Source organism: Simochromis diagramma, unplaced genomic scaffold, assembly GCF_900408965.1.
Source record: "Simochromis diagramma unplaced genomic scaffold, fSimDia1.1 OVJJ01000705.1, whole genome shotgun sequence".
NCBI lineage: Eukaryota > Metazoa > Chordata > Actinopteri > Cichliformes > Cichlidae > Simochromis > Simochromis diagramma.
Window position 1 is genome coordinate 3,080,996 of NW_024387448.1, and position 14,355 is coordinate 3,095,350.

Sequence of the window (14,355 nt, forward strand, 5' to 3'; positions counted from 1 at the left end):
ACATCATTTCATTACCAGCAGCAGCCTGAACTGCTGATATAAGGCAGAATGGATCAATGAGTTCCTGTTGTATACACCAAACTCTGACCCTTCCATTCAAATGTTGAAGCAGAAAGTGGGACTCATGCTCCTCTGCATACCTTGGTTTCACCCCAAGTCCAGCACCCTGAGGCTGTACGCTAAGCGGAAGGAAGGGGGCCGGGGACTGGTGAGTGTCAGCACCACAGTCCAGGATGAGACAACGAACATCCAAGAATACATTGGGAAGATGGCCCCAACTGACCGAGTGCTCAGTGAGGCTAGGCGAGTGGCTCCAGCAGATCCCGGGAACAACATCGGAGATCTCTGTCCAGAAGAGCGCAGTCCTGGGAACAGCTAAGATACTGCGCAGGACCCTCAAGCTCCCAGGCCTCTGGAAGAGGACCCGAGCTTGAAGGATAAACCACCCGCAGGGGCGTGCTGGGTGTTTTTTTTTTATACATATATACAAACAAATAAGTAGGAAAGAACTGTGTGCATCAAGACTCAAATTCATGACTGCTTGACACTTCATAGGAAAATAAAGATATAAATTTATGTTTAAAGGATCAACATAAAAAGAAAGTATGCATGCCTTGATGTCATTGAAACTCCCATGCAACCCGTGGTAATGACCAATACTGCTATTACATGTCTGTCTCTCCTTTTGGATAGTTTTGGCTCCAATTCTGAATCAAGCCTGTACCAAACCTGGCAGGCAACTAACCTCAAACTGGATAACAAAGTCACAGAGGCTTTATCTAAAGTTCAATTTAGCCAATACAACAAAGTTCTAGACGGGGTGTGCCCTTTAAGGTAAAATATCTGAAAACACGGCAAAGCACTGAATGAATACCTATCTTATTTAATACACCCGCACTGTCACGGCAGGGTTGCATCCACACAGACTTCACCGGGTCAGATAACCAGAGAGACTAAACTTTACCTTCATCAGTTCAACAAAAGCAATAAGGACATATAGGAAGGAAGGGAGAGTGATAAAGAACTGCTCGAATCCTGTTTTTTTCTTTTTTTGCCCAGTTTATCCTTTGTTATTTCCAGTTCTCCGCTCTGACAACCACATACCAAATCTCTGTCCTGATCTAAACCAGACCATTGACCCCTGACCTCCCTTTTTGTCTGTGGATCTGTTCACTCCTTCTCTCTGGTAAACCTGGAGCCTTTCAGTAAAGACAACACCCTTATTTAACCTGTGACACCCATGTGTTAAATTAGCTTTCCAGCTGTCAGACTTGACTCACATTCTACTTCACAAAAACACTCAATCCCCCTCTTTTTGTTTGCATCTTCCTCTAACATATTCTCTCTTCAGTTTATTTCATATTAAACACGTACAAAATTCTTCTGTCTTATCTTGGCCATCTGCAGACTTCCCCGCCTCCATACAGACTCTAACAATTACATCTAGAGCTTCTTGGAATCAAGCAAAGTCATTCCTTTAATCATGAGCAAGTCCTCAAAAACACCCTCTTCCATTGTGTCTGCTCTTGTCATTTTCACGACATGGGAACAATGGCAAAGACATTTCCCGACATCTAATCTTGTGCGATTAGTGCTTTAGTGGTGTCTGAGTCAACCTCTGCACCTGGTAGGCATGTTGCACACACCTGTAAATTGTCTACACACAAGTGCTTACCATGTGAGTCTTTATGAGCTTCTTAACGGCTCACTCACACTAGAGTAAAAATATCACAGCAACTTCTGTGCGACAAAGAAAATCTGTGGTTTCCTGGTGATTGCATCCATTTTTTTTTGCAATGAAATAGTTATAGTAACAACTTTTGGTCACAAAGTGATTCTACGGCAGTAAACCTGTCTCCAAACCACTGTGGTCTGACTCAGACTGACTGCAACCACTCTCAGACAGATTGGTGAAGGTTTTTTCAATGCTTTTCCTATGTAAGTGCTTTCTATCTAACATTTATACGCCAATCGATGCATCAGAGAGCAACTAGGGGTTAGTATCTTGCCCAAGGACATTTGGCGTGCAGACTAGAGTGACGGGATTGAACCACCAATTTTCTGATCAGTAGGTGACCTTCTCTATATCCTGAGCTCCAGCCACCCCAAGCAGGTATCTATGTAATTTTGCAGCTAAATCACCATCCTGCAGCAACTTTCACTGTTTATGAAGGAAGTTCAGTTTCACATCTATGACGTTTTGGCTGAACACTGAATGTAAGCAGTAAATGTCAATTTCTGTCTAATGTTAATTTGTGTGTATCACCACAGTTAGTCACCATGTTATCACAAACAGATTACATGTACTTGCCAGTTTGACTCCATTCAATAGCAAACTTATCACAGACTGATGCCAGGCTGAATCCTTATCCCTTCTTATTGACGCGCCAAAGTCACTGAAGACTGAAACCACTGTGGTCACGTTTTCCCTAGTGTGACTGTACTGTTATGCTTCTGTGTGGCATCTTGCCGCAGGCTGTTTTTAGGTATTCTCTGTGATTCTCTGCTCATTCATGTTATTTGCATATTCGGGAATGACTGCTGAGTAGAAGTACACCATGAGGGTCATAAGAAGCTTTTAATGGTGTGGGTTAGGGGTTAACAATGTTATCTAACAGCAAGGGAGTCCTTGTTTTCAAACCTGGGAGCTTTGTGTTGCTTGCATGACCTCTCTGCCACTGAACAAAAACCACTCTAGGTTAATTATTGCTATATTTACCCAGAAACACTACTAAAAGAAATGCTTGTATCTCACTTTCTGGTTATAAAATTCTGTAATTGTTGGGCTTTTTTTCCCCCTAATTAGTTTTCTGAAGTGGTCACAACATGGGCTCTCCCTTGCTCGTTGTTGCAGTAAGAGTTAATCTGTGAGACATCATGAATGAAGGTCCTTGTGTCAGTAGTTTTAATGGGAGTTCCACAGAAATTCCTCAGTGATGGTTTGTCCTCCTAATGAATAAGGTGCTGAGTGATAAAGTGCAGCCAAGGTCAGATGTTTGACAAGTCCTTGGCCCAGCCAGTACATTAGACCTCTCGGCAGTCTTCTTTTGCTTCTGTCAGGCCTGCTCTGATTTAGCACTTTCTGTGGGTGTTCTGGACCCTGAGGCCAGAACAGGGAAATTATGGTCCAGCAGAACAAAATCCCTACAGTCCCTCTGATCTGCTCAAGCCAGCCAAGCTAATTTTTACCCCAGTGAAGTTTCAACTCAACATCAGATGATCATGAGTCAAACTCAGGCATTTAACAACAAACACAACCCTTGTGACCAAAGAGAGTGCCGTCTAAACAGAAAAGCGATGACCTTTCAGGTCACTTTCACACTGCCAGATTAAATGCCATATATGAGCATGCACATGTGACACTTTTCCCATCTACATACAGTATTTAACAAGAGTGAGAGCAGAGCCATTGCAGAACATTGATCATAAGGCAGGTATGACTAGCTTATGAATTCCCAGACTCCATCACAGTCAACTGCATTATTACACAAGGCTGATAAGGGTGTTGAAGTAGCGTAAACAGAGGCTGAGCATTGCTCAACCCATTTCCAGTTAACTTTTCTAAAAAAGTGTCACTCTTTCCTGAGCATTTTAGGATGGAAACAAACAAGTCTGAACAATAATTTGCTTTGACTTTAAATCCTTATAATGATTTCTTGCTGTACATAATAGTTAATATTGAATGGAAAACATAGTTGTAAACACAGCTATGAAAATGATCAAAGTGTATGCACAAAAATGGAGAGGAGGTGATTGCACTAGTTTATGCCCAGTCTATGCAATTTTGAAAAAGTTTCACTTATTTTTTAAATCCTAGATATGTACAGATATATTTACATGAACTCTGATGTGCCCTTTGAAGTTTGTCAGGTTAGCGTGCAAGTAGGAGGGGAACTTGCGTGATGACTATCAGGGCAGTAATGGGCAAAGATTCTTGGCACTGGGCCAGGACCTCTGAGGTTTCGCCCTAACTGGCATCAGCCAAACATTGTGACCAAGGATAAGGGTTCAACATCAAACAGTTGGATGGGCACTTTCCCGTTCATATTTCACAATCATCAGTCAGGTAAACCAATGATGTCATAATGTGATTTTGATTTGTTGTGCAATAGATATCAGACCCAGAAATCAGACTAGTATTATCTGTGCCTTCCCCTTATCATAATACGGGTGGTTTTCCTAACACCATGACAATGTTTATTTTACGTGAAATCAATGCTTTATTGTGAGCAAAGAGTAACATTTAGATCCTGCAAGAAAAAAAGAAAAACACCTGAAGTAGAGGTGTGGTGCCATTTGTTCAAGTCGTGGAGTGTGTCCATGTGATGGAGTTAGTTCACAAAGATTTCAGGTTTATATTGTGTAAAAGTTTGAAATTAAATTAATTCACATTTATATAAAACCATACTGATTCTTTTTTAGCCTCCTTTCATTTTTCTACATTGACCCACTGTTTTCACAAAACTAACACTACAATCCTGCAGCAGCTTTTTGAAGCCATTAGCGGTTTGCTAATTCATTACCAAATCTGGCCTTAGATATCTTCATGGCAGCTTTTACTACTCAATTTCTGTTTATACATTTCTTGCATGAAACGGTCTACTCTTAAAGTGACAAGTGCATTTCAATTGATTAAGCTTACTGTAATTATTTTATATGCTCCCTTAGAAAAAAAAGTGATGAAGAGTGGCTCCTGATCTGCTAGCGCTACATCTAAATTAAAGATGTTTATGGATCATCAAGATTTGTGAAACAACAGGGAGATCGCACATTTTCAATATTTAAACTGTTCTTTTAATTTTCTGAGGTTAGCTAAGGTGTTAGGTACCACTGTCATGTCAGGATGTTAAGATGCTGGAATGATGACTTTTTAGCTTAGCAACTAGCTTGAAAGACAGAGAGAGTGTTAACAAGCTAGCATGATTCTTTTTATTTCACGCTTAGAAATTTACTGACCTAGTTAAAGCCCAATTTATTTTTAAATGGTCATTGTTATATAAAAAGCAAAAAAAGCATGTTTTTGGATATTCAAATATTTAGTGAGCACAAATATCAGCAGCTGATAAATGTAATAATGGTCCTCTGTTGATCTCTACAAGACCTCCAAAAAAGGTGTTTTCACATTTGTTTATATACATTTTAAGCAAATAAGAAATATGTTAAGTGGTGATATTCTAAAGTGTTAATTTCCATATTATTTCATGTTCAGTGGAGCTAGTTTTTTCCACTACTTCCAGTGTCAGTGCTATGCTAACCTGGCACCAGCTTCATACTTACACTGAACTACTCGTTTAAGATAGGATTTACAAAAAGGCTACAAGGTCACATTTTTATACCGGAAAGAGCTGCAGCTGAGGCAAATTTTCACCAACTGGTGAAATTCTAAAATGTTCATATTCTGTTTCCGTTCTCAAGTTTAGCTAATTTTGTCCTGTGCTGTACTTGCGTTATGTGTTCAAAATAAAATGTAAAACCCACATTGTTGTTGTTGTTGTTGTTGTGTCAGGCTTAAGGTAACCCCTGTTATTCACCTTACAAATAATGTACACATACTATGGTCAGCTATTATCCTCAAACCTTAATCTTTGTTTTCTCTGCTGGGTGTGGCAGCCATTAGATTCAGACAAAGCACAATCATTCTCCACCACTACAAGACAAACAAAACCGTGGGAAAAAACAAAACAAAAAACAGTCATCCATAAAATGATCCTAGCTGGTTTTGTATATTTACTAATTACTAATTTCAGAAGAAATAGAATTTCTTAAATCTATTTGTAGATCAGAAACATGTTTTTGTCTACTCTCTTTTCTCTTGCTTGATTTGTATCTGTTCTTCAGTTTCTACTGACTGCCCTCAAAATATCTCAGAGACTTACAGGTAAGCTTAAATACATGTTTGTGAAGGAGCTTCTTATGAAGCCACTTTATTGCAATGCTTACGAGGAATCCATTTGTTTACCGGCTCATCAGCAGAGCAAGAGTATTTCTGATTTTGTCAGGAGCCCTTTATCCTTTAATATCCTGCTGCATTATTCCTTCCTAAAAAAAAAAAAAAAAAAAAAAAAAAAACAGAAAAATGTGGAGCAACAATAATACTGAACAACAAAACCTTAAGCAGGATCTCTATCTGGGAACAAGTTGATGATGATACAGACGACTGTGCGTAGGAAGATAACTTTACGTATGAAACTGATTAATTGTTCTGCAAAACAGAAATCTGACAGTGACGCATATTATAAAATGCATATCTGTACAGTTTATGTAAAACTGTGAAGAAAACAAAGAAAAGAAAAGATGTTATTCCTTGATTTAAGACCACCAAGTAGAGGAATGTGTCTGGAATGTTCTTGTGTTAAAAGGCTGCAGGGGGCCCCTGAAGTATGTTTACTGGTGTAGAAAAGTCATTGTTCTTACATATCTACTAACCAGACTGCGGAATTGTTCCTTTGTTTGACCATATCCTTTATGGGAGGGGGGCAATCAGGCACACATCCGGCTAAGCAGGACATATAACATGCTGGAGTACACATAACATCTGGAGCTAACACCTTGAAAACCTTTTTCTCATTTAACTGATGTTTTTTATTCAGGTTTAAACACCAAAGATCATGGGTTGTGTTTGTGGTATGTTAGATTTGAAAATGTACTTTCACATCAAACCAACAGACACCTGGAATGGTATAAAAATACCTTTAACAATAATTAGGTGGATCCCAAATAATGCTTTTATAAAATACTATGGTTGCAGATGTTTATTGAGAGTTTTGTTTATGGTAAATCAGTAAGAGTGATGACAAACACAAAAGATTACATTTTTAAACGACAGCTAATGCAGAAGTGCATTAGCTGTCGTGTCTTCCTCATGTAGGTGTGAAATGACCTGATCTCATCAGCTGCGATGACTAGAGCAGTGATGACATCATTTGAGCATGTGATCACTCACTGAATCTGTGGGTCACTTTTGGGTGTGTCACTCCTATAGGGTGGAGATTATGATGAGTCTAACGTGGAGCCAAAAGGAGGTATAGCTGTTTATGTAACTCAGTACTGTTGATCCTATGACTGTTGGAACCATTGTTAATAAACATTGAGTGCAAAGGCCTAATATTATTTTAGGCATTCCTTAACTGTCAGTGTGGGTTTTATTCTCTTTAAAGGTTTTGTTAGTAAAATTAACAAGCAGAACTAATCTTAGACTTTACTGTTGTGTCAGTAAAGTCCAAAATTAAGGCCACTCTAGTCTCATATAGGGAAAAAAAGGTTTTATAATTCTACCAAATATCAAGTTACTGAATACCACAGAGTCAAGATTTACTAACTTAGGGAGCCTTCAAGGACAAAGGCAGGTTCTGAGCAGTAAGTATAGCTGAGGCCAGTGGAAAAAAAGGGAGGTGACACAGGCTAGGAGGAGTGGTCAGAGGGGCGGACCTGAGGGCCCACAAGGTTTATATAGTTTAAAACTTTCCCTCTCCTCCTGCCTTGTGTCTGTGAGCTCCAATTTCTGCCTGCCCAGGCTGTGCCTCTGTCTCTCTTACTGACAGTCTCTCTCACTGAGTCTCACACTATAGCGACAATGCAAACCTCCAGACATAGTACATACTCTGTGCGCTCCTCCTCTAGTAGCAGGGCTCCTGCTATGTCCATCACTCGAACCTCTGCTCCGGTCTACAAATCCAGCAGCATTCATGGTGGGGCCGGTGGGACCAAAATCAGCGTCTCCTCCAGCTACCGCAGTGGGCTGGGATCCAGCATGGCAGCTGGCTCTGGAGCAGGAGGCTTCTCCAGCAGCATCCAGGTGAGCGGGAACAGCGCCGACATCATGGGCAATGAGAAGTTTGCCATGCAGAACCTGAATGACCGCCTGGCCAGTTACCTGGAGACGGTGAGGAACCTGGAGCAGGCCAACCTCAAGCTGGAGATTAAGATCAAGGAGGCCCTGGAGAAGAGCGGACCCGACTTCAGAGACTACAGCAAGTACCAGGCCATCCTGGACGACCTGCGGAAGAAGGTGAGGAGGGAAATGGGGTTGGGAGGGATGACGAGGGTAGACAGGGGAATGTGACCGTTTATGTGTTAATAAAAAAAGAACAAAAGATGAAAGAAGATGAACATGAAAAGTAGAATGAGATGTGTTGTGATAAACATTTTAAGATGTTGTGAGTGTACCTGATTGGTTATGTATTTTTGACTAAATATATCCCCATTAGTTCTCAGGGTCTCGTATAGTTTGTAGAATCCTAACAGAGTGGATTCCTGCTAGTGCTTGGCATAGCGCCACTGCTGCTTTGAGCTGGGGGCTGAGGGTTGGACCGGAAACAGTATGGAGGAGGAATGCTGGATCATCAGGGGTCACAGACACAGGAAACCAGAGAGAGAATCCTGCGACTACTTATAAACCCCATACTTCCCATCCTTAACTACCCTTTCCCTCCTTGTTTAGTCTTCTTAAATTGAGAGTGTGACTATAACAATTTCACTCTGCGTTCATCCAACAGAAAGTGAGAGATAAAAGGGAAACTTATTAGACACAGAAGGATCTATCAGCGTTTTATAAGTGACTGGATGTTAACTCATGCTTAAATGACAAATGCTATGAAGTCAGTTCAGCTGTAATTTCCACACAGTTTCAAGATTTCAAAGTAAAGGTACTACTCATGCAGCAAAAACATGTTAATCATTTATTCGAGATTTCTTGGTATTGCGTGCCACAGAAAAAAACAGCAGGATCCCTGAAGCACAAAATCCTGACATTCTACATTCAAAACTGCTATTTGAGAGCATTAAGTCAGACTTGCCACATGGAACATTCTGGACTTTCGACTGTAGCATAGCGTATCTCTGCATCTTATCACTGTGGGGAAACATATTTGTAGTCTAATCTTTGTAATAGGATACTAGCATCAAGGTCGGAAAATTTCTTTTTTGAATAAGCGGCTTTTCCCCCAATCCTTTACTTCTCAAAACATTACATAAGATCAAACGCTGTCTGGAATTGGGTTTTGTTTGCTCTACTAACAACTGAGGACCTCAGCTTAGCCAAACAGATAAAGGTCGAACACGCCTAATATTTCGTCTGGAATGATGCAAAGAAATCACCCATAACCTCAGACAAAACCCCAAAAAATTCTCACAGAGATTTAACAGAGTCTAAAAATAAATTTAGTTCTGACATGAAAAGTCGACTACCCTCAGAATCACAGACTTGCATGTGAAGTGAACAAACACACACACAAACACACCGGCACAGCCATAGTCACCACCATCCTCATGCAAATTGTCTGCCGACAAGATCCTGTTTCTTAGCACCAACAGCCCAGCAGCCACTGATTGGCGCATTCTGCATACCTCCCTTGCCATCCATCCCAGCCTTTATCTGTCATATCTGTCAGCTAGAACAAATATTCTAACCATTTAGTTTTTGAAGCAGCTGCCACTATTCACATTTATACACACAGACAGTGACACTTATCCTCTAACAGTAAACCCCAATAAACTTTTATAGTTTTCTATGAAAACTTAAAACTAAAAAGCACACATAGCATGAGTAGAAAATTATTTTTATCTATATATAACATCAGGCTAGTTTTGAATTACGCTTTTTGAGTTTGATTGAGCAAAGATGTTTGTTTGCTAATAGCATACCGATAGCCAGCAGCTGGTTGACTTAGCCAAGCAGCACTGAAAAACGCAAAATAAAAAAAGAATACCTAGCTTAGTCATTAACTTGGTATAATAATCTTTTTTTCCCTGTACATGAAGTCTTACCAAAGCTAAAAGGTTCTGAGGTACAGCTGTTTTCAGGCTTTATGCTAGGCTAACTGGCTGTTAGTTTTTCTGATACATAGGGGATGGCAGACGCAACAACATTGTCATCCCCTATGTAGCCGGTGTATCAGAAAAACTCAGGAGAGTTTTCTCCAAGCACGACATCCCAGTGTATTTCAGACCCAGCAACACGCTCAGACAAAAACTGGTTCACCCGAAAGACAAAACGCCAAAACACAGACTTAACAATGTGGTGTATGCTGTACAGTGCAGCGAGGAATGCCCAGACCTCTACATTGGAGAGACCAAACAGCCACTTCACAAGCGCATGGCACAACACAGAAGAGCCACCTCCACAGGACAAGACTTAGCAGTCCATCTGCATCTTAAGGATAAAGGACACTCTTTCGAGGATGCCAATGTTCACATTTTGGACAGAGAGGACAGATGGTTTGAAAGAGGAGTGAAAGAAGCCATCTATGTCCACTGTGAGCGACCATCTTTGAACAGAGGCGGGGGTTTACGACACCAACTCTCTGCCATCTATAATCCAGTTTTGAGATCCCTTCCCAGACGCCTTAACGCCCACTCACATCCTGGGCCATCTGACCTCAGGAATTCGCATGATAAGGTGGGGCCAGGTTTCACAATGAACACACCCGAAACTCTGGCTGATTGGAACCCACACCCAGTTTCACACCTTGGCTCAGGCGATTAGAGGATCATCAGGGGGTCCTTTTGTCCCTCTGTGGGGGGATACTCCCACTAGGTTTATATCTGGGACTCTCCACCATTTGACCTTAGAACTGAAGAAGCTTCTCGGATGAGAGGTGAAACGTCTTCAAGTAACTTAAAGAAGTCCAGACGCTTTTCTTTGCAAGCTCCTTTGACTACGATGACCTGGATGACTGAGAACCTTCACAGACACAATAGTCATTGTCTCTCTTTGTTGATTCTTCTGTAATTGCTCGCTCTACTGTTAGCTGCCTCATGTTTCAACTTTGCAGTTGAAATAAAGTTTTTCTTTTGTTATCCGATTCTAGGTGTTTGATGCCACTATCGACAATGCTCGTCTGGTTCTCAACATTGACAACGCTCGGCTGGCAGCTGATGACTTCCGGGTGAAGTAAGACCCGCCTGCTTTACCGCTGACATTGTAAAACACTGAAATAGACAACTGCTGGCACACCCTCTTTTAGTGCAGGATGGGTTGTAGGACGAATCTAGTGTGAAGATCTAAAGGAGGAGTCAGTCATCAGTCATGTAGTCGTAAATTGTCACCTTTGAATCACAACTGCTGGAGTTGTGTCATAAATTATGTGTAGTTGCAAACAGAGCTGACCATAAAGTTAACAGTATTATACGCTGACCAAATAATGATGTACACTGACATTTTCTAAACATACACAGTTCACACAAACACATAAATAATCATGAGCAACTCAAGACAAAGTACGGCAACTCTCTAAATAAGTGTAGCAAAATATTTAACAAAAATTTACAGGTAGACTAAGTTCATTAAGCCTCTGTGAATGTGAGCAGCTGCGCCAAACTCTGACGTTATCCTGACTGCTTTGCCCTGTCCTGTTTAGATATGAGTCCGAGCTGGCCATTCGCCAGTCTGTGGAGGCCGACATTGTTGGTCTGAGGAAAGTCATCGATGATACCAACTTGACCCGCATGAACCTGGAGAGTGAGATCGAAGCACTGAAGGAGGAGCTCATCCACCTCAAGAAAAACCATGAAAACGTGAGTTTGATTACTTTAACTTATTTCAAAAACAAAATTTCAAATATAAAATATTTAATTCAGGTCTATAGGCTATATTTGTGCTGCTTTCAACATAGTCGAACTCAGAAATATACATAATTATATACATATTATTTGCAAATCTGTTCATCTCATTAATCCTTCTCATTGCAACCATATGTGCTTAAGTTCCATCCACATGCAGTGAAAGCCACGACTACAGCCTACACCTCCTTGAGTGGGATGTTGTGGAAAACAGTCTTTAGAAAACTTTGCTGGGAATGCAGAGGTTGCTTAAGAAATCTAAAATATCTGTATGTGAGTTCTGTGGGAAGCCTCATCGTAAAAATGGTTCCCAGCCACAATTGGCAACAGAGAAAGCTCCAAAGATTTCAAATGACTATGATTTGAGTGCATAAGCCAAAACATAACCATTTGTTTACTGAGGGAAATATTAAATTAAGTGTTAAGGGACTCAGGCACAGACCTGTATATTTGCCTGACCGAAGCGTGTGATTATGGTTGGATAGAGGCTAAGGGTCACCGCTGGGTCATGACTCAGTTCAAGCAGTAGAATGAAAAAGAATTAAGAAGTATTCTATAGACCTGAAAGTAGTTAGGTAAGGTAAACAATAAGAATGACTTTCTATTGACTTTCTTTTTTTCTTTAGGAAGTTATCGAGCTTCGTAACCAGATCGCCCAGTCTGGAGTCCACGTGGATGTCGACGCTCCTAAAGGCCAGGATCTGGCTCAGATCATGGCAGAAATCAGGGCCAAGTATGAGAAGATGGCAAAGAAGAACCAGGAAGAACTGAAAGCATGGCATGAATCTCAGGTAAACCATTAGCAAAACCAAATCAAGTTAAAAAATTTAAATAAATAAACTCTTGACTAACTTGTCTTTTAACCTCAATCAGATAACAGAAGTGCAGACACAGGTGACCCAGAACACAGAGGCCCTGAAGGGTGCCCAGACAGAGGTGCACGAACTGCGCAGACAGATACAAACGCTGGAGATTGAACTGGAATCACAGAAGAGTCTGGTGAGCAGTCTGCCCCTCATTTACCTCTAAACACGCTTATCTGAACTCTCCACATTGCCCAACTCAGCACTCTCACTTCAAGTCTCTCGGGTGTATTCTGTTGACACAAGCGTTGCACTCCGGTGATTTGTCTCTATGGAGCTGTCATCGCTAATCTGAGTCTACTGTAAAAATGTAACCCCTTCTTGTCGCTTACAGAAAGCCTCTCTGGAGGGCACGCTAAGGGACACGGAGCTCCGTTACAACATGGAGATAGAGTCTTTAAACACCATCATCCTGGGCCTGGAGGCAGAGCTCACACAGCTGCGAAGCAAAATCCAGTTGCAGACACAGGATTACGAGGCCCTGCTCAATACAAAGATGAAGCTGGAGGCTGAGATCGCAACATACCGACGGCTGCTGGACGGTGGAGACTTCAAGTGCGTAGGATAGTTTTCCTATCATTTAGAAGTCTAAAAGTAGAAACTACCTGGAAGTTAACTGAGTATTAATGTTTTTACTTAGGCTCCAGGATGCTCTGGAAGAGCAGAAAACAACAGTGACCAAGACCAAAAAAGTGATGACCGTCACACAGACGCTGGTGGACGGCAAGGTGGTGTCCTCCAGCACAGAGACAAAGAACCTCTGAATACAAGGAGCAAGCAGCTGATTCTCTCACCAGTCACTGTCACAGCATTATAACACTAGCATACAACTGGTCAAATTTTACCTCTTTGCTTCTTAGTGATAGAGCACTAACAACAATAAGACCCTTCAGCCGTCTCTACCAATAGTTTGACTTCCTGGGTATACAGCTCTCCCACAGGCTGCTAAAAAAAACTGGATCAAAAGAAAACAAAATCATTTTTTATTTATTTCATCATGAGTTATTTATGTGTTTGTGTGTCGACATGCAGATGTTTACAAAAGTTTCAAATTGGAGAACTTTTTCAAAAAAACAAAAAGATTCAAGACGTTATTTCAAAGTCATAAAATTCTCAGAAAAAATGAAATTATTTTTATATTTCATCATCTTTTTTGTTTTCTTTCTGTCCAGTTATGTCTGCCTGCTTTGCTGTTGTGTTCAGACATTTCAATAAAGTCCATCTGAAATTATACTTGCTATCACGGCGTCTTGTTCATTCAGAAATCGCTCGAGATACAGATTTGTTTAGTCTGCTGAGTAGACAAGTAAACAGGAATCCCAAACCCCTGTTCCCATTAACACACACTGAAGCAGCTTAAAAATATTAATAACATAAAAAGGGGGATGGGAATAGGAGATAAGAATAACATAACAACATTGTTCGCATAATTGAGCTCCAGGCTCTTCCAAAGCGTTCACTGAACCCCTCAGCTGAATTGTACTGACAGACTTTTACAACATTTACCATTTGAAGTTATACAGCTTGGACTGTTTAGAGTATTTAGGGTTTAACACTTCACGGGCAATAAATTACTGCAGTAACAACCAAACTTGAGCTAATTATTCAGCTGATGGTAGCATAGTGAAATAACTAGCAAACCTAAGTAAGAGTCTGATGGAGACTGACCTTCGCTCCTGTTGTTCATCATATACCTGTACACTGGATTAATATCGCTGCCTTTTGCAGTACTATTATGAATCCAAATGTAAGATAATTCCTACTTTTACAACTTAGTGTCTGACTTTTCTTGTGATATAATTATAGATACTGTGTGTGAGTGCACCACAACTTTCCCTCTCTGTCACGGTTTGTGCCTTTTATGAATCACCAAAGTAAGAATATCCCCACACCTGTGAAAGTTGGTGCCAGTACTTACGTTCTGAAACCAACC

The 14,355-nt window shown here is 40.8% G+C and overlaps 1 protein-coding gene across 1 annotated transcript; it reads left to right on the top strand.

The window, feature by feature from the left end:
- Positions 1-7,454: 7,454 nt before the first annotated feature.
- LOC120722703 (keratin, type I cytoskeletal 18-like) lies at positions 7,455-13,655 on the top strand. The gene is made up of 7 exons (XM_040013793.1): positions 7,455-8,008; positions 10,809-10,891; positions 11,358-11,514; positions 12,186-12,350; positions 12,433-12,558; positions 12,757-12,977; positions 13,063-13,655. The coding sequence occupies exons 1-7, from the start codon at positions 7,574-7,576 to the stop codon at positions 13,184-13,186; spliced, it is 1,311 nt and encodes a 436-aa protein (XP_039869727.1). The 5' UTR covers positions 7,455-7,573; the 3' UTR covers positions 13,187-13,655.
- Positions 13,656-14,355: the final 700 nt, after the last annotated feature.